This window comes from Gymnoscopelus microlampas (assembly GCF_963454915.1).
Source record: "Gymnoscopelus microlampas genome assembly, chromosome: 19".
Classification (NCBI taxonomy): domain Eukaryota; kingdom Metazoa; phylum Chordata; class Actinopteri; order Myctophiformes; family Myctophidae; genus Gymnoscopelus; species Gymnoscopelus microlampas.
The window spans coordinates 38703930-38729268 of NC_139956.1; the positions used below are offsets into that span (position 1 = coordinate 38703930).

At 42.6% G+C, this 25339-nt stretch overlaps 1 protein-coding gene across 1 annotated transcript in view; it reads left to right on the forward strand.

Annotated features, from left to right (window-relative positions):
- LOC311034512 (protein O-GlcNAcase) overlaps positions 1-23872 on the forward strand; it is a gene marked incomplete at both ends in the record, with an annotated part of 37274 nt that extends 13402 nt beyond the window's left edge. Inside the window, 13 exons of the mRNA XM_084042391.1 lie at positions 1346-1444; positions 5014-5283; positions 8131-8217; positions 9226-9480; positions 11521-11771; positions 13747-13921; positions 15041-15097; positions 16530-16615; positions 17306-17410; positions 17670-17761; positions 20399-20588; positions 22459-22618; positions 23736-23872. Of these exons, the coding sequence (XP_083898517.1) occupies positions 1346-1444; positions 5014-5283; positions 8131-8217; positions 9226-9480; positions 11521-11771; positions 13747-13921; positions 15041-15097; positions 16530-16615; positions 17306-17410; positions 17670-17761; positions 20399-20588; positions 22459-22618; positions 23736-23872 (1964 nt within the window). The remainder of the gene's footprint in view (positions 1-1345; positions 1445-5013; positions 5284-8130; positions 8218-9225; positions 9481-11520; positions 11772-13746; positions 13922-15040; positions 15098-16529; positions 16616-17305; positions 17411-17669; positions 17762-20398; positions 20589-22458; positions 22619-23735) is intronic.
- Between the last annotated feature and the right edge of the window lie 1467 nt (positions 23873-25339).

A 25339-nucleotide genomic window follows, 5' to 3' on the forward strand; every position in this document is an offset into this window, starting at 1 on the left:
CCAGATAGATGGATTGGATAGACCTTTATTGATCCTGCAGGGGAATTTCAGTCGCCCAGAGGCAGCACAGCAGTTAACCCAAGACCCGAGGCCGATTCTACAAAATGCCTTCTAAACCAGTAGTGATATATATTTGGCCGCATATAGATTTGGTGTAGATGGAGAAAAACGGTCCAAGCTGTCAGCCGACTCGGGTTCAGTTTACTAAGTCTAGAGGGTTTAAGGAGTTAAACCCATTTAAACCGGGAAAGCACATGATTTTTTAGCTTTTAGATTTTAGCTTTGTGCTGCGATGCGAGCTTGTACATCTGCTATTTTTTTACTTTTTCTTTTTAAATCTTGAAAGTTTGAGAAGTGCTGATTTAGAAGGTATTTGTAGAATCGGCCTCAGGTCAGGGCCTCAGAATTTGCGTGCATAATCAAGTCAATAGTTGTTTCTATTAAAATCTATTGCAAACATTAACAGAATAATCAGAAAATCAGCATAAGGAAAATGTGAATTTATGCACATTTCAATCCACAATCCACTATTCACTACACAAATAATAGGATACTGTAATTTGCTGGGGGAAAGTTTGGAATTCTTTGGAAAATAGGGCTTAAGGGTATACTTTTTCTTTCCATTGTGCGGCTTTCCGCTCCGTTCCCATTGAAAAGCATTGCAAAAAGACAGTCACAATCAAACTCTGGTGTGCCCGTACCGTAACGGTCCCATGTGGTAACCCAGTCCAAAAATAAATGGTAATGGATTTCAACATAACACAGTAATTGGTCAAGAATATATTGCCCATGGTTCCCCTAGAAGGCTCAGTAGAGAATAGACTCTATTCACAGCAGCCATATTGTGAAGACATTCACAGGTGTTGCCAATGATACTAATGAAGGCTCTGTTCCATTCTGGTCAAACAGAGTCAGGGTGCTGATATTGTGCATGTTGGCTCACTGGAAACACTCTGCTAGACCAGTGTGTCTAAAGTTGGGGTCCAGGGACCCTCATGGGCTTCCAAATGGCCCCTGACGGGTGTGTAACTCTGAGAGTGTACAAATGGAACCAAATGGACCCGTAAGGGTTCATTTGGTTCTATTTGTACACTCTCAGAGTTATGGGGGTCGTGGAAACCACTGAGTTACACTAAATGGAACAGAGCCTTCATTAGTATCATTAGTAACACCTGTGAAGGAAGTGATAATATGGCTGCTGTGCATAGAGCCTATTATGGTGTCCTATAATAACCTTTGAGGGTATGTTCATGTGACCTGTCACCTGGGGGACTGATTATCATCTGTCTCTGTTTTTCTCTCTCTCTCTCTCTCTCTCTCTCTCTCTCTCTCTCTCTCTCTACAGAGTACTGTGCTTCTCTGTGTTCGCCCAGCGTTTCCAAGTCTGTCTATCTGCAAACGGTCGGAGAGGACCTGCTGCTCAACATTTCGGTCATATGGACAGGTGAGACATGGATGGACCAGTATGTAGGCATGCACATACTCACACCCACACACACACACACACACACCCATCCGCACACACACACACACGCACACACACACACACACACGTGCACACGCACACGCACACGCACACGCACACGCACACACACACAAGCACACACGCACACACACACACAGGCGCACACACGCACAGATGGACATGGACAAGATGACATTTAGCACGCTCACAACAACACGCATGCTATCGCCCACTCTCGTTCTGTTCGCTTCTTGCATTTTCATTTTATTCTCAAATGTTTTACATTAGGACAACTTTAGTTTTTTACAACCAAGGTTTATGTTTTAGATTGTAATTAAAGTAAATAAAATATGAGTGTTAAAATTTTAAAATGTACTGCTTTCTATAGTTTTAGCAATTTTCTTTTTTACAGTGGGCAGGGGCATTCTGTCCGGTGGCTAAATATGTATTGTTGTTACATGTTACACAATAACCTGGTGTTTTCTTTATTATTATGTACAGTAGCTCTTCTAACCCCCAATAACTCACATCTGGCCATCAAAGACCATTTTTATTGTGTAAAAAAGGCATATTTAGCCACCGGACAGAATGCCCCCGCCCACTGTAAAAAATATCGCAAAAATTGCCAAAACTGTAGAAAGCAGTACATGAAAAAAAAATAACACTCATCTTTTATTTACTTTAATTACAAGCTAAAATATAAACTTGGTTGTAAAAAACTAAAGTTGTCCTTTAAGTAACAGTGTCAATACGGCAATGTAGAAGTACTCTGTTACAAGTAAAAGTCCAGGATAAAAAAAATACTTGAGGAAAAGTACAAAAGTATTGGTATCAAAATGTACTTAAAGAACCAAAAGTAAAAATACTAAAATGTTTGAAAATAGCAGATCTACAAGCTCACAACGCATCACAACGTGTTGTGAGCCTAGGTATAAAACAGGGCTAGAGTATGTTTTATAATGTAATAATTTATATCTGCTAAGTAACTACTGTAGTAACTAAAGTTTTCAAATAATTGTAGTGGAGTAAAAGTATAATATTTGCCTCTGAGATGTAGTGGAGTAGAAGTAAAAGTATAGACAATTGGAAATACTCCAGTAAAGTAAAAGTACCTCAAAACTGTACTTAAGTACTTAAGTACAGTACACCACTGCAGCCTGAAAATGCATTCTAGGGCCCTAATAAACTGAGTTCCAGATGAGTGATTCCTCTTCCTCAAATGCCAGACTGCTCAGCCTTTTGTGAACCCAAAAGGGCGCGTCATCGAAACTGAATCCCAAAAGGGCACATCATTGAAACAGAAACCAAAACAACACGTCGTCGAAACAGAACCCAGAAGGCCTCGTCATGGAAACAGAACCCAAACGGGCGCGTCATCGAGACATCGGGGCACTGAGCGTGCAGTTTTCCAACATATTCTTAGACCAGAGTGTGATAGAGTTTAATATTAGTATATATTATATATTTACTTATATATAAGTAAAAGTATCAATACTGCGATGTAGAAATACTGTTACAAGTAAAAGTCCGGAATTCAAAATTCACTTAAAAGTACAAAAGTATTGGTATCAAAACGTACTTAAAGTACCAAAAGTAGAAAGTACTCATCATGCATCGGATGTTTTCAAATGTATAAAATGTACACAAATCTTTTGAAAATAGCAGATCTACAAGCTCACAATGTGTCGCATCGCAATGCATTGTGAGCTTGTAGATCTGCAATTTTCAAATGGCCGAAATGTATGTAGGGCTGAAGTGGTTACTCTATGTTTTGTAACAATAATCAAAATCTACAGTATAGTAACTAAAGTTTTCAAATAACTACTAGACCATACCCGTAGGGGGATATGAGCACCCAAAGTGTGCAGTTTGGCTTATGCGCTGAGAACAGACAGTTTATCAGGGATCGAAAGTGAGTTTGTACTGTGTAGTGCAGTGGTTCTCAAACTTTTTCATGTCAAGGACCCCCAAATTGACACTTGTTAGCCCGCGGACCCCCATTTGAAAAGATATGCCAGGGACCCCCATAAGAGAAGATTTTTTTTACGGCTCTAGCAGTGAATCTCAACCATTTTAATTTGAAGGACCACCAGTTTGACATGCATTAGGGCTACGGACCCCCATATTTCTTGCTGTGGCGTTATGGCAAGTTACCCATACCAATAATATGGTGACTTTGACATGACATTCTATCTAGTGGCCAATGTGGCCTCTACATACAGTATATGTCTATGGGACCCGAGTCTGACCTCCCAAAGAGACTGTGGTCAACCCACCACAGATTAAGGACAGGCCACGGGGGGCTTGGCCAGCCTTTACAACTGGGTCGGCAGCCCTTAACGTCCCGCTGTGTGTGAATAATGAAGCACATCATCGAAGATTGTCCTCTTCAAAGACTAAAAGGAGCCTTAGTCATCCTCCATACAGTATGGAGCAGAAGACAACTACTTGAATCGAGGACTTTGCATTCTCTAAATAAAATCACCAATCTAATCTCCACGCTGACTTCCAGGGCTCAGGGCTGTAGCTATTGATTATTTTCTTAGCGTTTACCGATTATTCTATGGATTACTACTTTTGATCGAACGAATAATAGAGAAGCACTTCAAAATAGATGGATTGGATATATATATACCTTTATTGATCCTGCAGGGGAATTTCAGTCGCCCAGAGGCAGCACAATAGTGAACCCAACACCTGAGTCCTATTCCACAAAATGCCTTCTAAACCAATAGTGATATACAGTATATTTGGCTGACCCCCCCCCCCCCATCTAAAAATGTCTTGTGCCAGGGACCCCCATAAGAGAAGATTTGTGTTTATTTATTTTTTTAATTATTCAAGCATTTAAACACATAGCAGATGTACAACTGGGTTGGCACATTGAACGAATAATCGAGAAGCACTTCAAAATATATATATTTTTTATTTTTTAGATACCAATCAATCTATTAACCGCCTAAGTGTTTTTTTTATACTTCGTCACATAACGATGTAGTGCAAAATGAGTGAGAATAGCCCATCTACAAGCTCTGCAACGCGTCACATCGCGACATGTTGTGAGCTTGTAGATCGGCTATTTCATTATTTGTATATATTTATTTTATATTATCTCGCCTATGATAACATGTGAAACTAGGTAGCGATTATTAATCGTTTATTTTTACATTATTGATTTGCGATTCTTTTTTAACCCATTAAGACCTGAGGTGATTCTTAAAAACGTTTTCTAAATCCTAACAGTTTTCTGAAAAAAAAAAAATATATATATGTTTTCAAGATTTTTCAAAAAATAGCAGATCTACAAGCTCCTAGCGCGGCACTCAGTGCCGCGCTAGGAGCTTGTAGATCTGCTATTTTTGAATAGCCAAAGAAATCTAAAGTAACACAGATGCGTTCCAGTTCTTAATGGGTAAAATAATCGATGACATCGATTGGTTCGATCAACTGCCGCTATAATAACAGTCCCTTTCTGCTTGTCTCCTGCCTGCCTGTCTGCCTGTCCTGTCTGTCTCTCTGTCTGTCCTGTCTGTCCCTCCCTCCCCCAGGCAGTAAGGTGATCTCCAGGAAGCTGTCGGTGGACGGCCTGGCCGAGGTGGAGTCGGTGCTGCGGCGTCCGCCCGTCATCTGGGACAACCTGCACGCCAACGACTACGACTCCCGGCGTCTCTTCCTGGGGCCCTTCAAGGGCCGCGAGGCCCGCCTGGCGGGCCAGCTGAGGGGCCTGCTGCTCAACCCCAACTGCGAGTTCGAGGCCAACTACATCCCCCTGCACACCCTGGGGACCTGGTACCGGTCCGGCAGGGAGGAGAGGAAAGGTGATGGAAGGAAGGAGGGAGGGAGGGAGGCCGGGGGTTTGGGGGTAAAGCCGCCCTCCCATTAGCCAATTTTAACTCCTTCACAGCAGCCATATTATGAAGACATTCACAATTGTTACCAATGATACTAATGAAGGCTCTGTTCCATTCTGGTCAAACAGAGTCAGGGTGCTGTTGGCCCACTGGAAACACTCTGTTACACCAGTGGGTCTACAGTTAGTAAACGGTTTTTATTTGAGAATAAAAGGGGATGTACAAGTAGCAATCATAGATAAAATCATAGATTGAATCAAAGATTGAATTGTGGGTACATCGTTACAAATAAAAGCATAAAAGGGCAAACAAACAACAAACATACAGTCAAGTTAATTATTTAAAAGTCTGATCATGTAGGGGATGGCACTTTTTTTGTACCGCTCTGTTGTGCAGAAGGCCAGGTCTAGGTCATTTAAGGAGCGGGTTTGGCGTTGGCTTATTTCACCTCGCTCAGGTGGAAGCCAGCTCCTAAAGTGGTCAGACTGTCTGAGGGAGGTCGCAAACGCCCTGGTCAGGTCCTCGCGCCGCGAGCTGAGGGAGGGGAGTCCTAGGCGGCTACAGGCATTCCTGTAAGATGTAAAATCCCTGCCCAAGATAATCCGCACCGCCCTGCGTTGGACCCTCTCGATGGCCTTTGATTGAACGCCAGTAAGGCCTGAGTGCCAGACTGGAGCGGCATACTCCAAGGTTGGTCGTATGTAGATTGTGAATATGGAGGTGAGATCGTCTGGTGGGATGAGTTTTTCAGGCGTCTGAGGAGAAACAACCGCTGGCTGGCTGTTTTACAGAGATGGTCCACCTGTTCGGACCATTTCAGGTTGGACTGGATATAGATTCCTAGGATCTTCAGGGTTGAGACTTTCTGGAGTTCGAGGTCGTTTATTGTTAGATTTGGGAATGTAGGGGGGGATTTTGTTGTGAAGAAGTGCAATACTTTGCACTTCTTTGGGTGCAGCACCATTTTTCTCTCGGAGGACCACCTCTCCAAATCAGCGAGGTCCTGCTGGATGATGGATGGAGCGTTCAGTGAGCGCACCTCCAAGAGATTGAGGTCGTCCACAAACTTCCAGCGCTTGGCCGTTGCATCTTTAGCTGCTCCGTTGATGTACGCTATAAAAATCCAAGGTCCTAGCAACGTCCCCTGGGGGAGGCCGCATGTGATTTTTTCACATGCGGGGTCACATGAGGGTCCCTGGACAGTTGGGGTCCAGGGACCCTCATGGGCTTCCAAAATGGCCCATTACAGGTGTGTAACTCTGAGAGTGTACAAATGGAACCAAATGGACCCGTAAGGGTACATTTGGTTCCATTTATGGGGGTTCCATTTATGTTACCAATGATTAGTATCATTGGTAACACCTGTGAAGGAAGTGATAATATGGCTGCTGTGCATAGAGCCTATTAATTAATCTGTCTACCGTCACCTTGCCAGCGAAAAACGTACCTTTGTACCTTTGAAAAACCATGTAATATTATACTTGACTGCCGTCCTCACGGAGATCGTCTCATTACACACACACAGGGTTGTCGTAGTAGAGGGGGAAAAAATAGTCCGGTCCGGTGGGATTAATAATGTTGAATTCAATCACAGAGGAACCACAACGTTCACATGCAACACTATTCACTGTGCTCTGAATATACAGTGTGCTTTGTACAGCTCCTATAGCAGTCTGTGTTAACGTTGGCGTCATGCCGTGTTGGCATACATTTAATATGCATGTTGGCTTCATGTAATGTGAAGGTATTACACAACATAACCCAGAGAGAGAGAGAGAGAGAGAGAGAGAGAGAGAGAGAGAGAGAGAGAGAGAGAGAGAGAGAGAGAGAGAGAGAGAGAGAGAGAGAGAGAGAGAGAGAGAGAGAGAGAGAGAGAGAGAGAGAGAGAGAGAGAGAGAGAGAGAGAGAGGGGGGAGGTGGGTAGATGAAGAGATTAAACTAGTAAACTATGTGATGATATATTATAGTGCTTGGTGTCATGGCACAAAATCTAAATATGTTTGACCAAATATCTCAATATTGATATTGTGATGATAATATCGTATTGTGATGTTCTGAAATAACAAAAATAGCAGACCTACAAACTTGTGGATAGGCTATTTCTTTTTTGGTGCTATTTTCGAGAAAAATAAAAAGGTTTAAACAGATAAAATAGGGATCACGTGAGAACCAGGAAAAGACAACACTTATGCCAAATCACGCTATTAAGATATCCAAAATCTCAGAGTCATATCACGATATCGGGACCCTCTTTTGGGCCTCCAGCTAAAATGTTTGGGAACCACTGCACTACACTATCATAGTCTGCATGTTATAAGGGGCCGGTTAGATCAACTGATGAAAAATAGATTGGAGGCATGAGAACGAACTATAAACCACTCTTAATGTCTGGCGAAGGAAGGAGAGAGAGAGCTCAAAAGATAGAATGCTAAGAGATAATGAGACTGCCGATGGCCTTGAAGTGGGCTGCAATGGCAGAAATGTCAGTTATGAGAAAGCGATAGTGATTGGATTAATGTGTGTGTGTGTGTGTGTGTGTGTGTGTGTGTGTGTGTGTGTGTGTGTGTGTGTGTGTGTGTGTGTGTGTGTGTGTGTGTGTGTGTGCGTGCGTGCGTGCGTGCGTGTCATTGTTCCTATGAGAATAGAACAGCCCAGAAAAAGTGGTCACTGGTGACTGCTTCCTAGACAAATTCCAGGATAGAGGAGTTTGGAGTGGTTAGGATTAGAGTACAGTATAATGTTCTTGACGCCGGCTGACTGACTGTGTGTGTGTGTGTGTGTGTGTGTGTGTGCGTGTGCGTGTGTGTGTTCTAGATGAGTCATCAGAGTACTGTCCTGACAGAGCTATGTCGTCTGCACTACACGACTGGATGGAAGAACTCAACCAGCCATTACAACCAGGTACCGTTTGTGTGTGTGTGTGTGTGTGTGTGTGTGTGTGTGTGTGTGTGTGTGTGTGTGTGTGTGGTCCCTTGAGGGGGTTACAGGTTTGTAACTCTAAGAGTGTACAAATGGAACCAAATGGACCTTTATAAAAATAATAATAATACGCTTTTTGAAGTGCTTTTTGAAAACAGTGTGACAAAGTGCTTTACAAACATAAAAACAACATGGTCAACCTCTTTGCTATTTTTGGCAAAGATGTTTGGTGTAGAGGGAAAAAAGCTAACCAAGTACAGAGTCAAACGGTCAAGTTTAGTAATATGAATTAATAGAGAAGCTAATGTATAAAAAACAAACTAAAAACATGTATTTGTCACCAGTGCAAACATTATTTGCACTGATGACAGTGCTGTAAAACAAGTCTAGAATCATTCGTGAGAACTATGAAAAAGTTTAATCAGCAACACTTTTTATTACAACAAGTAGTGGGGGTCCCTGCTTCATCTCTCTCTCAGTTAAGGGGTCCTTGGCCTGAATAACATTGAAGACAGCTGACCTAGAGGAATTTGGTTCCAATTGTACACTCTAAGAGTCATGGGGGTCCTTGACATTAAAGCGTTTGTCCTATAAACCAGTGGTTCTCAAACATTTTCATGTCAAGGACCCTCAAAATTATATGTATTTAGCCGCGGACCCCCATCTCAAATAGTTTTTTTACAGGGACCCCAAGAAGCAAAGATTTGAGTGACAAATGTTCACTTTAAAGAATATATATTCAAAGCTTAGATTTTTTTTTTACGATTTTTCAAAAATAGCAGATCTACAAGCTCATAGTACGGCACTCGGTGCCGCACTATGAGCTTGTATATCTGCTATTTTTGAATAGCCAAAGTTTAAAAGTTAAAACTATTGTGATGCTATATTAACACATTTTGCAGGGGACCCCCTGGAATCCCCCCAAGGACCCCTGGGGGTCCCCCCGGACCCCACTTACTTTGAGAACCAATGCTATTCTCCTCCCTGCAGGTCGCTCCTCCGGTGCCTCCAGCGCCCGCAGCAAGACCCCCGACAGGGCCGACGGCCCTCCCCCGGCAAGAGGCTCCTCGGCCCTGGCCAAGCCCCTCCCCGTCTTCCCCCTGACCTCCAGTTCCCCTCCGTCTTCGCCGGCCAAAGATCCGCCGCCGCCCGCTACGGGGGAGCAGCAGCAGGGAGGAGGGGGAGACGAGGAGAACAACAGACCTCAACGGCCTGGCCAGCCGTCCAACCATCAAGCTCCAGGTTGTCAGTGGAGGGAAGAATGTACTCCGATTTTTTTCTTTATCCCTTGATTTTGTAACCCTATTTGCCAGACCCAGAGGGTCGGCCTACATGAGGCTTTGTCTGTCCCTCTTTTGTCCCTCTTTTGTCCATATATGGGCATAAAAGGGACGCAGACAGACACATACAGAGATCTCTTTTGTCCCTCTTTCGTCCCTCTTTCGTCCCTCTTTCGTCCCTCTTTCGTCCCTCTTTTGTCCCTCTTTTGTCCTTATATGGGCATAAAAGGGACACAGACAGACACATACAGAGACCTCTTTTGTCCCTATTTTGTCCCTCTTTTCCTTCAACCACTAGGGGTCTGGCAGTACCAGGTCTCCTGGTCCTATTTTTTACACCCAGTGCCAATTGTCTATGTAATCCTGGGCACTACCTTCCCTCTGCCAACCTAGGGAGGCCAGGGCCGAGCTCATGCCTCATTCAATGCATAAGAACCAACTGACCTTCTTGTCACCTGACAGGGGAGAGTTTCCCTGGTTGGACGTAGCGCGTGGAAGGAACACATTATTCTAACCAGTTCCTTTCCCCTCCATCAGGCGCCCCGGCTGGCCAGGGGGAGGCAGTATAGTGACCAGGATTACTGCATGTTTTTGTGAGGGTATCTACCCTAGGGAACACGGGGAGAACATGCAAACTCCACACAGAGAGGCCCTGTACTCCGATTTCTGACTTGCTACCAATACTGTATTATTGGTACTTTTACCACAGTAAACGCAGGAAAACCCCAGTGTAAAACAATGTTACAAGTAGGCTAAAAAGTCTTAGCCTGATTATCAGCCTGAAGCTGCGTTGGAGCTTCAGTCTGAAATTGGCTGCAGTGTCGGCGATTGCAAGGGGGAGGGGATTCGAATTTGCCAAAACCAATCACAAGAGCTCCACGGATCCGCCTACATCTGACGTCATCGCACAGCTTGTTTTAGCAGATATTCGCTGATTGGTTTGTCGTTAGACCCACCCCCACCTCCGACTCTCATTGGACGGTACTGGGGGGTATCGAAGATATCCTATAGGCTCACATTTCAACACCAGACCAAGAGGCAGTCCACTCAGAGAGTGGGCGGGGTCTATGGTTTGGAACCAGGCTATAAAAGTCTGCACTCATTTTTTTATTTTATTTTTTTTTATTTAGGGTAGCCAAAAAAAAAAAACTTTTTCCCACCAATTTAGTCGTTATGGCAATTTATTCCTCCCCACACAGTGGATTCAAACCCACAACCTCTGTGGTGTTGGGCAGGGACTTTACCACTGCGCCACCCAAGCTCCCTTTTGTAGTCAAACTCTTGTAGTCAAAGTACAAAAGTATTAGCAGCAAAAATATACTTACAGTAGCAATAGCAAAATGCATACTGCAGAATGCTAATTCCTGAATCATATTTCTCATCTTACATTTCTATACTTCTATCTACATGCTCATAATGCGTCGCATCATGAAGCATTGTGAGCTTGTACTGTAGATCGGCTATTGTGACATTTTCAAAGTAACTAGTAACTCAAGTTTTTCAAATACTTGAAGTGGCATAAAGCATACAAGAACTCTATATCAAGTAAAGCAAAAGTTGCTTGAAAAATTATATAACCAGAGTAAATGTACTTCAACTCAATCCGGGAATGCATCTACAAATGTCTTCTAAAATAGGTTTCTGGAAAAACGTATGTTGCAATAATATGTTGGTGCTCAAAGTTTTTCATGTCAAGGACGCCCAAAATTATATGTATTTGGCCGCCGACCCCCATCTCAACATATTCATTTCCAGGGACCCCCAGAAGCAAAGATTTGAGTTACTTAATGTTCTCTTTAAAAAATATATTTATTCAAAGATTTGCCCAAAAATAGCAGATCTACAAGCTCATAGCGCGGCACTCGGTGCCGCGCTATGAGCTTGTATATCTGCTATTTTTGAATAGCCAAAGTATAAAATAATGGTTATTAGCTATTAGCATCTAAAATGACACAGATGCGTTCACCGGATAGAATGGGTTAATAGTAACTTTCCACCACTGCAGGTTGGAGGCCGGGGGCAACTCCCGCTCTTCCGGCAGGAGGAGGGGTAGTCCCCAGACCGAAGGCCCAGGGTCGGGGCGTGTGCGGCGGGAAGGGCCTGCTAAGCGAGTCCCAGGTGCGTCTGCTGGTGGGCCTCCACTACCTGCCCCACGAGCACGGCCCCGCCGCCCAGAGGCTGCTGCAGGACCTCACCTGGCTGAAGACCAACTGTCACCTGGTCAGCACCAGTGGCAAGAAGGCCCCGCCGCAGAAGGTTGGTGTACACACATTAGGGCAGTCAACGTTCCTCAGAAATGATATTCGAATATTGGTCTTAAAAATTGGCAGATATTCGAATATATTTGAATATTATTATTATTAACACATTGAGTGCCAGGGGTTTTTCAAAACAGGGTACCTCCAGTGCCTGGAATTTTAACCATTTTTGGACCTTTTTCAAGTAGTCACAAAATATTTTCAGTGATCACCGTCCTCACGGTGATCCCCTCATTACACACACAGGGGTCTCGTACAATCTGGGGAAAAACATTAAAAACATTCGGTAATCCGTTCCATAGTTGCAGCCAGTTGAAAATAGTCAAAAATACATACTAAAAAAGAAAAGTACACAGGAGCCGAGATAAAGGCTTTTGAAGTCATAAGTTAACCAGGAAGTGGATTGGAGTCTAAAGCTTCGAAAAATCATATCTCCTGGTGCTGTGAAGGTTAAAAAAAAAAAAAATGTTTTTTTTTTCTTCTCATATATTTGCCCAAAAACGGTCATAACCGTTTTTGGCACACATTTGGCACTCAATGTGTTAAACTTATACATACTTATAACATTTTTTTTTTTTTTCAATTTTATTTTTCACAGAAACTATACAAAAAACAATGTATCTACTATCGAGTGCTCGGATCCATTCAAATATATCTTTTGTTTGTTTTTATAACTTGATACACTGTTTTTTGTATTGACCCTGTCAAAATAAACATAAAAAATACATTTAAAAAAAGTTTTTTATTTTTATTTTTTATATTCTTTTCCCCATATTCGAGGAATATTCGATATTCGAATATTAATTCACCAGCCATAACACACATGTGCGTGTCTGTGTGCGTGCAGGTGTACATGTGTACAGTAGATACGCGTCACTTCGCGCTTGGAGCTTGCGGATCTGCGTCTTTTGATACTTTTGTCTGACGCTGTAGTGTGATCCAGGAGGCATTAATTTACGAAAAAACACAAAAGGTTTTTAGGTTTCTGCCCGACAGCGACGATATAGTATGTACAGTATGTATGTATGTATGTATGTACACAGTACTGTATGTATGTAGGTTTAGTAGGCATGTAACAGTTCACTCAACTCACTATACAATTCGAATCATGGTACTAGGTTCACAATACGATTTTTTCACAATTTTTTAAACACAAAATTATTTTCCAGAAAAATCCTATTTTCAATTATTTCTCTTACACAAAGCCATTTTTTTTCTCTTACAAAGTTCCTGTACTTTCTTCTCTTTTTTTTGCGCCCTCTGCTACATTTTTTTATTAAATCGATTCAAATTGTCACCAGTTTGTATTGATTTTAATCGATTTACGATAAATCGCTATATGCCTAATGTTTAGTGTTTGTGTTCATAGACATATTTCTCCCACCTGCCCTTCCCCTACAGTTATTATTGGCCTGCTGCGAATAGGCACCGTTACTCCTTTGCATTTTTGTCTTTGCCATTTACTGGATTAATGTTATTATTATTTTGCCGAAATTGTCACATACCTAAGAAAGAGGGAAAAATGTTGCACACAACGCGCTTGCGACGGTGTTGTGTGCTTGTAGATAGGCTATTTTCACAATATCTATCTGTGGAACTGAGTTAAACGAAATGTTATGCCTCAACTCCAAGTGCTTGTCAGGGTTGGGGGGTCCCCAGTTCAAATATGATTATTTTGGGGGGTCCCCAGTTCAAATATGATTATTTTGGGGGGTCACCAGTGATTATTTTGGGGGTTTCACAGCCTGAAAAGGTTGAGAACCGCTGAGCTACAGTACAAAGTTGCCGTTGAAGTGTTGCTTTAAGCCACACTGTATAAATGAAAAGTCATGACACGTGTGTGTGTGTGTGTGTGTGTGTGTGTGTGTGTGTGTGTGTGTGTGTGTGTGTGTGTGTGTGTGTGTGTGTGTGTGTGTGTGTGTGTGTGTGTGTGTGTGTGCGTGCGTGTTCTGACCCTGCGTGTGTCTCTCTAGGTGGACGAGTGGCGAGGTCGTGCCTGTAGGTTTCTGTCTCTGTGTGAGGACATAGCGGAGCTGCACTGCACCGTGGTGGGAGGGGCCAACAGGGCCGTGCTGTATGACCTTTACCCTTACGTGTGGGACCTGAGAAACACGGCACTGCTGGCCAAGGCCTTCATCTGCTGGCTGGGTGAGTTCTGTAAACTAAGCACATGTACTCAAGTGCTGTACTGTAGCCCAAGTACCCCCTTTAGCTGGCTACGATATTTTGCTGATAAAACAGCAAGAGAAAACCAATAATGTAAGAAGTACTCACATGTTTTACTTAAAAGTATCAATAATGCAATGAAGCTATACTCTGTTACAAGTAGAAGTCCCGTATTAAAAATGTACTTGAGTAAAAGTACAACGTATCGGCATCAACATATACTTAAAGTACCAAAAGTAAAAGCACTCACTTGTGTCCCATTGTGTCCCATTTTAAAAGTTTTCAAAATGTATTCAAAATCTTTAGAAAACGCACTGTGACCTTGTAGATCTGCTATTTTCAAATGGCCGAAATATATAGGACTGTCAAAGTCTACAAAGTAACTAGCAACTAAACTTTTTTATATAATTGTGGTAGAGTAAAAGTACAACGTTTTCCTCTGAGATGTAGTGGGGTAGAAGTAAAAGTATTGAACATTTTAAATACTGAACAAAGTAAAAATGCCTCAAAATTGTAATAATAATAATAATACTACTACTACTACAATACTTGAGTACTTAGTACTTACTTACTACCACTGTAGAAAACCATAGCTAGCATATTGTAGCTGTCAGATGGAAACATTGTACATCTATATCCAAACTTAGTCAATCTAATGTAATTATTATTTAGTCACATGCTCTTGTTACTTACCGTAGGTTAAATATTTATGAAACCCGCATACACACTTTCAACCTGGTGTCCTTGTTTTATGCATGTAATTATAAGCCAAAATTGTTATACAAAAATAATCATACATTTTCAAAGGTAGCAAAGATAGCAAATCTACAAGCTCACAATGCATTGTGGTGAAATGCATTGTGAGCTTGTAGATCTGCTATTTTTTATTTATTTTGTGCCACACTGTCATACAATGAAGTATAACATAGGGCATTCATTTATGAAAAAACAAAAACATAACAAGATAAGATATGGAGATTCAAGGTTTCTGCCCGACAAGCACGACATCATATGTACATGGAGTGTTACGATGCCGTTATATTGCTATAACAACCTTGTATCTTCCTCTCTCCTTCCCCTCCATTCTCTTCCTGGTGTCAGATGGACGTATAATGAGTGACGGCGCCACCTTTGGCTCTTGGAAGAACTGCTTCCACTGTGAGTAGAGCGTCGACCTTTCAGGTCTCCCACAGTCACACAAAGTCCAGAAATACCTCCTTTACAAGACCATTTTTAGCTATTCATATAAGTTCATATTCACTGTGTGGGTATACCTCTAAATCCGTTTTCCTTTTTCATTGATGGCCATATGGTAGCACTGGATGGGGCAGTGCCAGTATGCACCATAAACTGTAAAGATATAATGGACAAACAAAGCGAGCCCCATTGGTTTCTACGGACCGTCAACATCATACCATTTTTGTTGACTATGAATAGGCTCTATGCACAGCAGCCATATTATCACTTCCTTCACAGGTGTTACCAATGATACTAATGAAGGCTCTGTTCCATTTAGTGTAGCACAGTTGTTTCCACGACCCCCATAACATTACACACCTGTAAGGGGCCATTTGGAAGCCCATGAAGGTCCCTGGACCCCAACTGTAGACCCACTGGTGTAACAGAGTGTTTCCAGTGGGCCAACATGCACAATATCAGCACCCTGACTCTGTTTGACTAGAATGGAACAGAGCCTTCATTAGTATCATTGGTAACACCTGTGAATGTCTTCATAATATGGCTGCTGTGAATAGAGCCTATTGTCATGCAAATAATTGCAGAACAATTATTCCGATCTCGTATAAGAGTTTCTGCTAAATGCCTAAATTGTGATTGTAAAATGATTGTCTCGGAGAGATCATAATCTCACAATCCGCTCAACTCGTCCATTTTGATCTTGATCGATTGGACATTTGCATGCTTTACGCTCAGGAGTGGGGGCTCCATGTGGCGTTGACTTAAGCCGACGTCCTTTTGTCCGTTCTCATATTCTCTTTCCTTGGTGGCTCCTCTTCTCTTCCTTGGAGACAAAGAGGAGCCATTATTCTCGCTGTTGTTTGGCCACAGAGTATCTCTGCTGACCACAAGATGTGAACAGGAGATCAGAATCCTGGTGTGTCCGGCCTAGTCCTATATCGAAAGTGTACCAGTGACTCATTTTTCATTTCAAGGAGCCACAGTTTTAGATGCATTAGGACAGTGTTTCCTAAACAATGGATTGGGACCAATTTTTGGGTCACAGAACCATTTTTATGGGTTGTGAATAAACACCTATTTTTTTGTTTCCTAATTTGTTTAAATATACAGTATAAGTCAAACATTTTTCAAAAGAACTTCATACATAAAAGAAAAACAAATCAAAGAAATGCCACTAAAAAATGCAGCGGGAACCACTGCATTAGCAAGTGGATACAGGAGAAGGACCCTTATGGGTCAATTTCTACACTCATAATTAAATCAATGTATATATTACTACAGTATGCAGCACATCCCCCCCTATGTCAATGTAGCCCCCATGTCATCTTTATTGTTATTAACATATGTTGATAGTTCATCATGTGTATGACATGTGGTCCTTCTCTCATGACAGGGTGTGGAACGGCCACGGGGGCGGATCTACTGGGCGTGGACTCTGAACCCTGGGTGTTCAAAGGGGGCGTGTCTGGGGAAGTGCAGGTAGGGTGTATGTTTTGTGTGTCTGTGTGTGTGTACATAATGGAAGAAGTACTCACATGTTTTACTTAAAAGTATCAATAATGCAATGAAGATATACTCTGTTACAAGTAGAAGACCCGTATTCAAAATGTACTTGAGTAAAAGTACAAAGTACAAAGTATCACAAAAGAGCAAAAAAAAAGAACGTCAGCGTATGTGCACGTGCATGATGATCTTGATATAGTATATACACCAGCAGCATTTTTCAGTAGTTAACCACCTAAACTCAATGTAAACAACTACAACACTAGACTGGCATGGCCATACTAATATCACTGTGTATATTAGTCTGAAATGTCTTTGTGGAACCTGCATTTCCAAGGGGTGGATAAAAAAAAAAAGCCTGATAAACCCGCCCCATATTTGCATACTGGGCCCTGATTGGTGCCCCACAACTTCAGGGGGGCAGTGAAATCCAATCACAACCGAGCGGGGCCAGACCTAATCTGCTGCTGGCTGGCTTTTTGCACTGGCAGATTCTTCTGGTTTCCAGGCTACGTGTAGGTAGACACGAGGCGCTAGCATCGGATCTCTGATCTGTGTGTGTGTGTGTGTGTGTGTGTGTGTGTGTGTGTGTGTGTGTGTGTGTGTGTGTGTGTGTGTGTGTGTGTGTGTGTGTGTGTGTGTTTGTGCGTGCCTGCGTGTGCGTAGATGCTTCTACCCTTAGGTGGCAGCAGTGACCTCTTCACTCACCCCCCTCCTCTCTTCCCTACCTCTCGTCTGTACAACGTCAGACCCTACCACAACAAGGACAAGGTGGGATGGAGCGCACATGCGCACACGCACACGCACACGCACACGCACACCATCTCAGAAAACGGCTGGACTGAGAGGGCTTTCAGACTGAGTAATGGAGTGTCAGGCTAAATTACCTCTAAAGATCACATAATCTGATTGCGTTTTTTCCAAGACGCTGACTGTAGAACCTTTTTGATTTGCGTGTGTGTGTGTGTGTGTGTGTGTGTGTGTGTGTGTGTGTGTGTGTGTGTGTGTGTGTGCGTGTGCGTGTGTGTAGGTGGAGTTGTATCGGATGGTTCGACAGCTTCACCTGAGGACTCAGGGTGTCCAGGAGTCCAGAGCAGCCCATCCTGATGTCATAGGAGACAGGTGACAATTAGTCTCTATCTGTAGATGGGAGGGAGAGAGAGGACTTACTGTCTTGGACAGTAAACACTTGTTTAGAAGTTGTCCCAGAGTGTGTAAAAATGCGTGTCCATTTAACACATCCACTGCCAAGGGCTAATCTCAGAATGTACTCACCAGTGCCAAGGTTTTTTTGTTGTTTTTTGTTTTTTTCACGTCGCCATATACCTTTTTAAAATCCATAAAAGCGAACTCTGCTTTGTTTACATACATCCGCGACATCTGGCTGCGTCTACTGCAAAAGACCACGTGTCAAACGGGGCAGCTATGTTTGAGTTGTGACCGTTTATGTTAACATGGGAAATGCGAGGAGAAAAAACTACAAGGCCCTAAAATGGAGTTTTAGTGTGCGCCTTAGAATGGAGGCCGACGGGAAACAAAAAACGGGATCGCAAATAGTCCCGACTTCCGGTGGTGTTACACTGAAAATGGTCCGTGTAGAAAATTGGAAAAAAAAAAAAAAATTGAAAAAAAGGAAAAAGCACCCGGACCGTAGCACTACGGTCTCGGCACTTAACAGTTGGATTTAACGGACCGTAGTACTACGTTCTTGGCAGTTAACGTGTTAAAGGTATTGTAAGTGATATTTTTTGGTTAATGCAAAAAAGTTCTTTGTTAAAAAGTTAAAGCTCTGAGAGTATTCATTGTTACAGAGTGTTTGTTTCAGTAATAGGAGTCTCCCCGTCTCTCCAGCTCTTTAATAAACAGAACATACATGGTGGGTTGCCAATTTCAGCCAATCAGGAGAGAGTACCCATTTATCAGTATATACTGTATTGAATAATTGAATATTATATTCAATGTTATTGCGTTCCAGTGCCAAATTTTGATCTGCTCATTTCTTTGTTTCATCACTTCCAATTCCACGTGTCTATCCTGATTCCTGTATCCTGTATGAGTTATCCTGACTCAAATTGGTATCCCAATGTGAAAATGCATTTTCTGTTTACTAAAGAGCAGGAGAGACAGGGAGACTCCTGTTACTGAACATACACTCTATAGCAGTGAGTAATATCAGAATATATTTAACACTTATTTTAACAAAAACTAATTACTTAGCGTACATTTAAGATAACATGGTCTTTATTAATCACACAAACCCTAACTTCCCTATTCTTATATCATAGTAGGCAAACATTGGGTGAAAATACGATGAAGATATCAGATCCCTAGGGCAGCTCACAACTGTCGCATTTTGAGCTGCCTTAATAGATCTGCTATTTTCAGTGAAGATATTTGTTGTAGAGGGGGAAAAAGAGTGGGCCAAGTATAGACCCCTGGGGGACCCTGGTCTATAGGGTTTAACTAGTTCATTGGTTGACAACAGCAGCAGTGCCCCTTTTGGTACATTGATACACTCAGAGTTAAATGAACACTGGGGATTGTACTATGTGGTTCCAATTTGTTCTCTCCAAAGCTGCAATCTTTCCACTCATATCTTATTAATAGAGACAGAGATTGATGTTCAATAATGCAAAGGCGGCCAGCCTCCTGCTTTTGATTTTCAGACCCATTTTCTGTTTCTTTTCTAAATCGAGCAGAATTGCCAACATTTCTTATTAATTTCTTATTCATTCAGCCATGGCTATAGCTTTCATTTTTTCCCTGATCATTTTGTGTATTATGTCTAAATGGTTTGTCCCACGGCTGTTTTTCATTTGTATCCTGCATGCTTAATTTGGGTCTAATTGCCCAACCACAACAAACATAACTATTATGGTTACATTTGGTCTCTCTTGACTTGTGGTATTGCATGAAGCTCACATCTATCCTCTGCTCCAACACGTTTTTGGCACTTGCGCGGGGTACCTGGGTTCAAATCCTGGAATTGCAGCTTTAAATAACTGGTAATGGAGTGGGTATTTTGTTTGTTGTGCCTCTGCGAGAATCTCTCACATGGTGCAACACTGGCAAAAGCTCTGAAAATGTGACCTCCTTTAGAATGAGTTTGGTTTGCATTTTTGCTAGTTTCTGTATTTGTCATCCAGGTCACTGCGGCGTTGTGTTGAGTGTCGTCGCCCAGGGACCCCCGGGGGTTCCAATGGTCCCCAGAAAAATTATTGATAGATGGGAATCAATTAAACTCCCAGAGTGTACGAATGTTAAAGGGGTGTCCATGGCCTTAACCCATTAAGACCTGAGACCGATTCCACAAATGCCTTCTAAATCAGTAGCTCTCAAACGTTTTTGTGCCAAGGACCCCCAGAATGTATTTGGCAGCGGACCCCTATCTGAAAAAAAATGTTCCAGGGACCCCCAGAAGAGAAGATTTGGGTTCAAAAAACAAAATTATTAAAAACTCTTTCACTCTCAACATTTTTCAAAAATGTTCAAAAATAGCCGAGGTAGAAGCTCGCAGCACGGCACAGAGCTTTTATATCTGCTATTTTTGAGAGCCACTGTTCTAAACCACTGTTCTAAATCCTAAGAGTTCTCTGAAGAACTTGTGTTGTGATATATATATGTAGCTAAAACCTAAAATGACACTTTCCCGGTTTTAATGGGTTAATGCGTACCAAACTGGGGCTCCTTGAAATCAAAACGTTTGAGAACCACTGCGTTAGTTACACACAACCTGTCTTTATGTTCCATGTTTATCAGATGTCTCGGGTCGTGCCTGGCCTTGTGTCCCGAGTACAGCTTCGTCCTGGAGGACGAGCTGGGGGTGTGTGGCTGCATCCTGGGCGTCCTGGACGTCCGCTCCTTCACCAAGCGATGCCTGGCCACCTGGATGCCCGCCATGCGGGACAAGTATCCGCCCAGAGGGGGCGCCACTCACCCAAACGCACAGGTAAAAACCTATTCATAGTCATAAGGGTTTTCAATGTTTGAAGGGTTGTGTTGTGCACATGCTTATAATACCGCTGTCACGTTACAGTCAGTGGAATTGTTTTACACTTGTCAATAATATAATGATAATAATTATTAACTCATTCACTGCCAGAATACATAAATACATCAAACATCCACTGCCAGCGATTCTTCTCGATTTTCTTACCTTTCAAGTAGTCACAGAATATTTATCTCCAGTATGATCGATCCCCTGATGGTTGCTAATCACGGAGGGTTTCACTGTGCTTCCGCGAAAAATACGAAATGTCATCATCACAACCTCCCGTTCGCTTCTTATACGCCGTTGAAAATAGCATGTCTCGCCAAAAATACATATAAAACACAGGAGTCGAGATACAGAATATTTACCAAATACTTTAACCAGGAAGTGAATGGAGAAGTAAATATTTGGATCACGTTATCTCCTGGTTCTGTGTGCAAAAAAATAAAAAAAATAAAAAAAATAAAAGGCAGTCTGGGCTAGGGTTAACATCCTATGGCAGTGAATGAGTTAAAAGGGGTCTGCTAAAAAACTGTTGTGCAGAGTGTTGCAAAGTACCAGCTCAACTCTGAAAATACATGAAAATGTATCTGAGGGGGGCTTTCAGTGTGCTGCTGCAAGTATGCTCACAGTATTTAAAGACGGGGTGCAGTGATTTTCAGTGATTTTTTTCCCCCCCCTAAAACATGATCATCAGGTATTACGGTAATACTAGGAGGAAGATTTATTTAAAAAAAGTGTACAGAAAGTGTTAAAAAGATGTGTTTATGTAGACACGCCTCCAGTTCATTAAGTATACCTGGTTCTCACCTAGTCCCTCCTCCTCCTCATGCCCACACCTGTTGTGTTATGATATTGAGGGGGAGGGTATATTTCTACTGTGTCATTAAAGCACTGTTTTTCTATTGGCACGTTTGACCCTCAAGGTTTCAGCCTCCAGGAAGAAACTCAAAATAGTCAGAGAAGACATAAAACACCATAAAACACCACCAGGGGGCTTAATGAAGTTCTATCAACCTCATAGACACATGAAAAATAGAAATAGTGCAAAACCATGGCAACTTCTTTAAACAGTTTACTGTTATATTTGCCTTGGCACACTGTGTCACTCCAGTGCTACCCCATAGACCAATTATTTCTTTACAAACATTGAGACTTGGACGCACAGGTGACAGGTTTCATGTAATCCCCAAACCTGTTGTTTTGGAGCATAAATTAGGCGTGACGGGCTGCAGCTGCGCGAGCAAGAGCAGGTTCTGGTGCCGTGATCATAGAGCGCTCCCTCCGTTCTTATGACAGCCACTGGATGGGGGGGTTTGGGGGGCAACTGCTTTGAATTGTTATTATTGTTTACACCAAGGAACCAAGGAATATATATTTCAAGAGCGAGAGATCACAGGAAAAATCCTAAGTATTCTTCCTCCATACTGGAAGAAAAACAGCATCTGAAAGTTTGATGGGATGTATTTTGTACACGTGAGTCTGTGACCACTTTCACATTGCATCTTATGAGCGGTGGGGTTCTTTTGCTGCCGACCTGCGCGCGCATACTGGTTCTTATCCGTGTGACGTTGTCTGTTAAGGCATCTATTAGGCTACTACTGGAACAACTTCAGCACCATGGACAGCTCCTAACTTCAGCACAATGGATAGCACCTCCACTCTGTCTGTCTGTCTGTCTGTCTGTCTGTCTGTCTGTCTGTCTGTCTGTCTGTCTGTCTGTCTGTCTGTCTGTCTGTCTGTCTGTCTCTCTCTCTCACTATCACAAATCTCATTATTTCATATTTTTTTACCCCCCGTTCTGCCTGCCTCATATTCCATTGGTCAGGACTTGGTCCAGATGATGGAGGAGGATCAGGGCGAGTACCCAGACTCTCTGCTCTACCACTTCCCCTCCCAGCTGAGGCTGGACGCTCTGCCCGAGCTGGTGGACGTCAGCGTCAGCCGCACCCTGCTCACAGCACTCCTCACCGCACTGAAGGCCAACGGTGAGCGGTCTGTGCGCGCACGTGTGTGTGTGCGCGTGTATGCACGTGCGTGTGTGTGTGCTTGTAATACTATGCTTGTAAGGACCAAATGTCCCCACAAGTATAGTAGAATTTCAGATGTAGGCATAGTTGTTTCCTGGTCCTCCCAAGATAAAAGGTTGTTTTATGGTTAAAATATAATATATTTAGGGGGGGTTAGATTTACGATTAGGAAAACGTTCAGGTTGGGGTTAGGATTAGACATTTAGAGGTTAGGTTTATGGGTTAGGGTTGTTAGGGTGAGTTATTTATACTTGCGTGTGCCAGTGTCACATGCCGAAAACATCATATCTTTCAAGCGCACAATGCATTGTGCTGCAACGCGTTGTAAGCTTGTAGATTGGCCATTTTCGGTGCGTGACCAACTAATTATGAATCAGGCATTTGTAAAATTGCCGTCCTAAAATGTTGAGGTCCTCACAAGTATAGTAATGCAAACGCATTTCCATGTGTATGTGTGTGTGTGCACATGCGTGCGTAGAGAGAGAGAGAGCAAGAAAGCTGGACATTCAATATTTATGAAGAACATGAGACAGATGCATAAATGTGCCTTTGTGTGTCCCCTTTGGTTGGCGTGTGTGCATGCGTGCGTATGTGTGTATGTATATAGGCCTGTCACATTGCTTAATCTTTTGCATAATCATCATAATCGTTTCCATGTTGAAAAAGTATAAAGTTATAAAATATGTCAGTAATTTTGTTGTACATTTAATCGCAATTATTTGAGATAATCACAATTATAAAAGTATACAGTTATAAAATATGTCAGTAATTTCTTTGTACATTTAAGTCATTTGTAATATCTGCCCTGTGGAATCGTTGTGCCAATGTTCCAATGTTCAATGCCAAAAACGTAAATGAAATCGTTAATCGAAATTATTTGTATGACAATGAACCATCAACTAAAATGTCATCATGGTGACTGTCGGGTGGAAACCTGTGTGTGTGTGTGTGTGTGTGTGTGTGTGTGTGTGTGTGTGTGTGTGTGTGTGTGTGTGTGTGTGTGTGTGTGTGTGTGTGTGTGTGTGTGTGTGTGTGTGTGTGTGTGTGTGTGTGTGGTGTGTGTGTGTGTGTGCAGGTTCCCAGGGTGTGTTCTGTGAGGTGCAGCCTACGGACCGCCAGAGGCTGGAGTTTCTGACCAAACTGGGATTCCTGGAGATCCTCAGAGGAGAGGCTAGGAGCAGGGAGGGAGTGGTGCTGGGGAGGCTGCTCTGAACACACACACACACACACACACACACACACACACGCACCACACACACACACACACACACACACACACACACACACACACACACACACACACACACACACACACACACACACACACACACAGCGCACACACACACACAGCGCACACACACACACGCACACTAGAAATATGCACAGAAACGGCGACGGTTTTGCAATTGAGGTGAATCTGGTGGAGTTTTTTTCCTAGAGAAAGAATGACATGTTTTAACCACTTTGAAACTGGTGTCCCTATTTCGGGACAATTGGCACAACGAAAAAATAACTGTCCCCAAAAATGAAACCCACAAGTCAAAAATAGCAATAATAGCTTTGATTTGTTATGCAGCTGACCTAGGTGGTCAAATCCGGGGGGGAACGTCCGGGGACGGGTTTCCCGGATCGGATGTTCCCAAACTTTTCCATGCCAAGGAGGAAAAAACAACATAGCGAAATAGCAAAGGAATTATGTGCGATTTCTGCTATTTGTCATACATAGGGCTTAAGTGGTTAAGGCCTGATCCAGGATTTCAGAGGAGTCTCTGTGTGTTAGGTATTGTGGATGCATTCAGAGGTTCTTGAAGGTCTTACATATGGTTGACGGGGGGGAAAAAAGGAGGTTTAAGATTAGAGAGGAGGCTAATCTCCCTCTGATTCCACCCTCGGCAGAGGATTACGAGGTTTAGTTGAATTTTGGGGTGAGTTGAAAGTGACATGAGTCGACAAAGGACCCCTGCGCTACAACAGCGAGGCCCCCCTGCGTTTTGCTGTGAACTGACACGTCAATCACACATACAGTTCTCTCTCGTCTTTCTCCTTTTTTTTTTTTAGGTTTTGAACCAGCACCAGGGTTATTATAGCTAACTACAAATAAGACTAAAACTAAAGTCTTAGTTGGGGGGGGGGGGGGGGGGGGGGGGGGGGGGGGGGGGGGGGGGGGGGGGAAATTAAAACCAAAGTCAAAATCAAAACAAATAAAACAATCTAAATAACTATGCAAAACTAGCTCAAATGAACTAAAACAAAATTAGAATTGCATGTACAAAATCTTTTCCACCCTCATGGGATGTATAATGCATACGTCCATGTTGCCTTTCTCAGCTTCTATAAATTAAGACTTTCCTCTTTTAGTTTAGCCATAATAACCTTGGTACAGTTAGGGCTGGGATCTTCACATCTACTAATTAAAATACCTAGTGGTGCTCAAACGTTTTAACTTCAAGGACCACCATAACTCTGAGAGTGTACAAATGGAACCAAATGAACCCCCTAGGAATCGTTAAAGGGAACCGTTAATGAATCGGACCGTTAAGAGGGAATCGGAAAGAACCGGAATCGTAAAAATCCTAAAGGATCCCAACCCTAGGTTCAGTACAGTTATTTTTTTTATGGGAAAAACAACAAAGAACAACAACAACATGAGAAAACTGACAGTGTGACACACAGGAAACA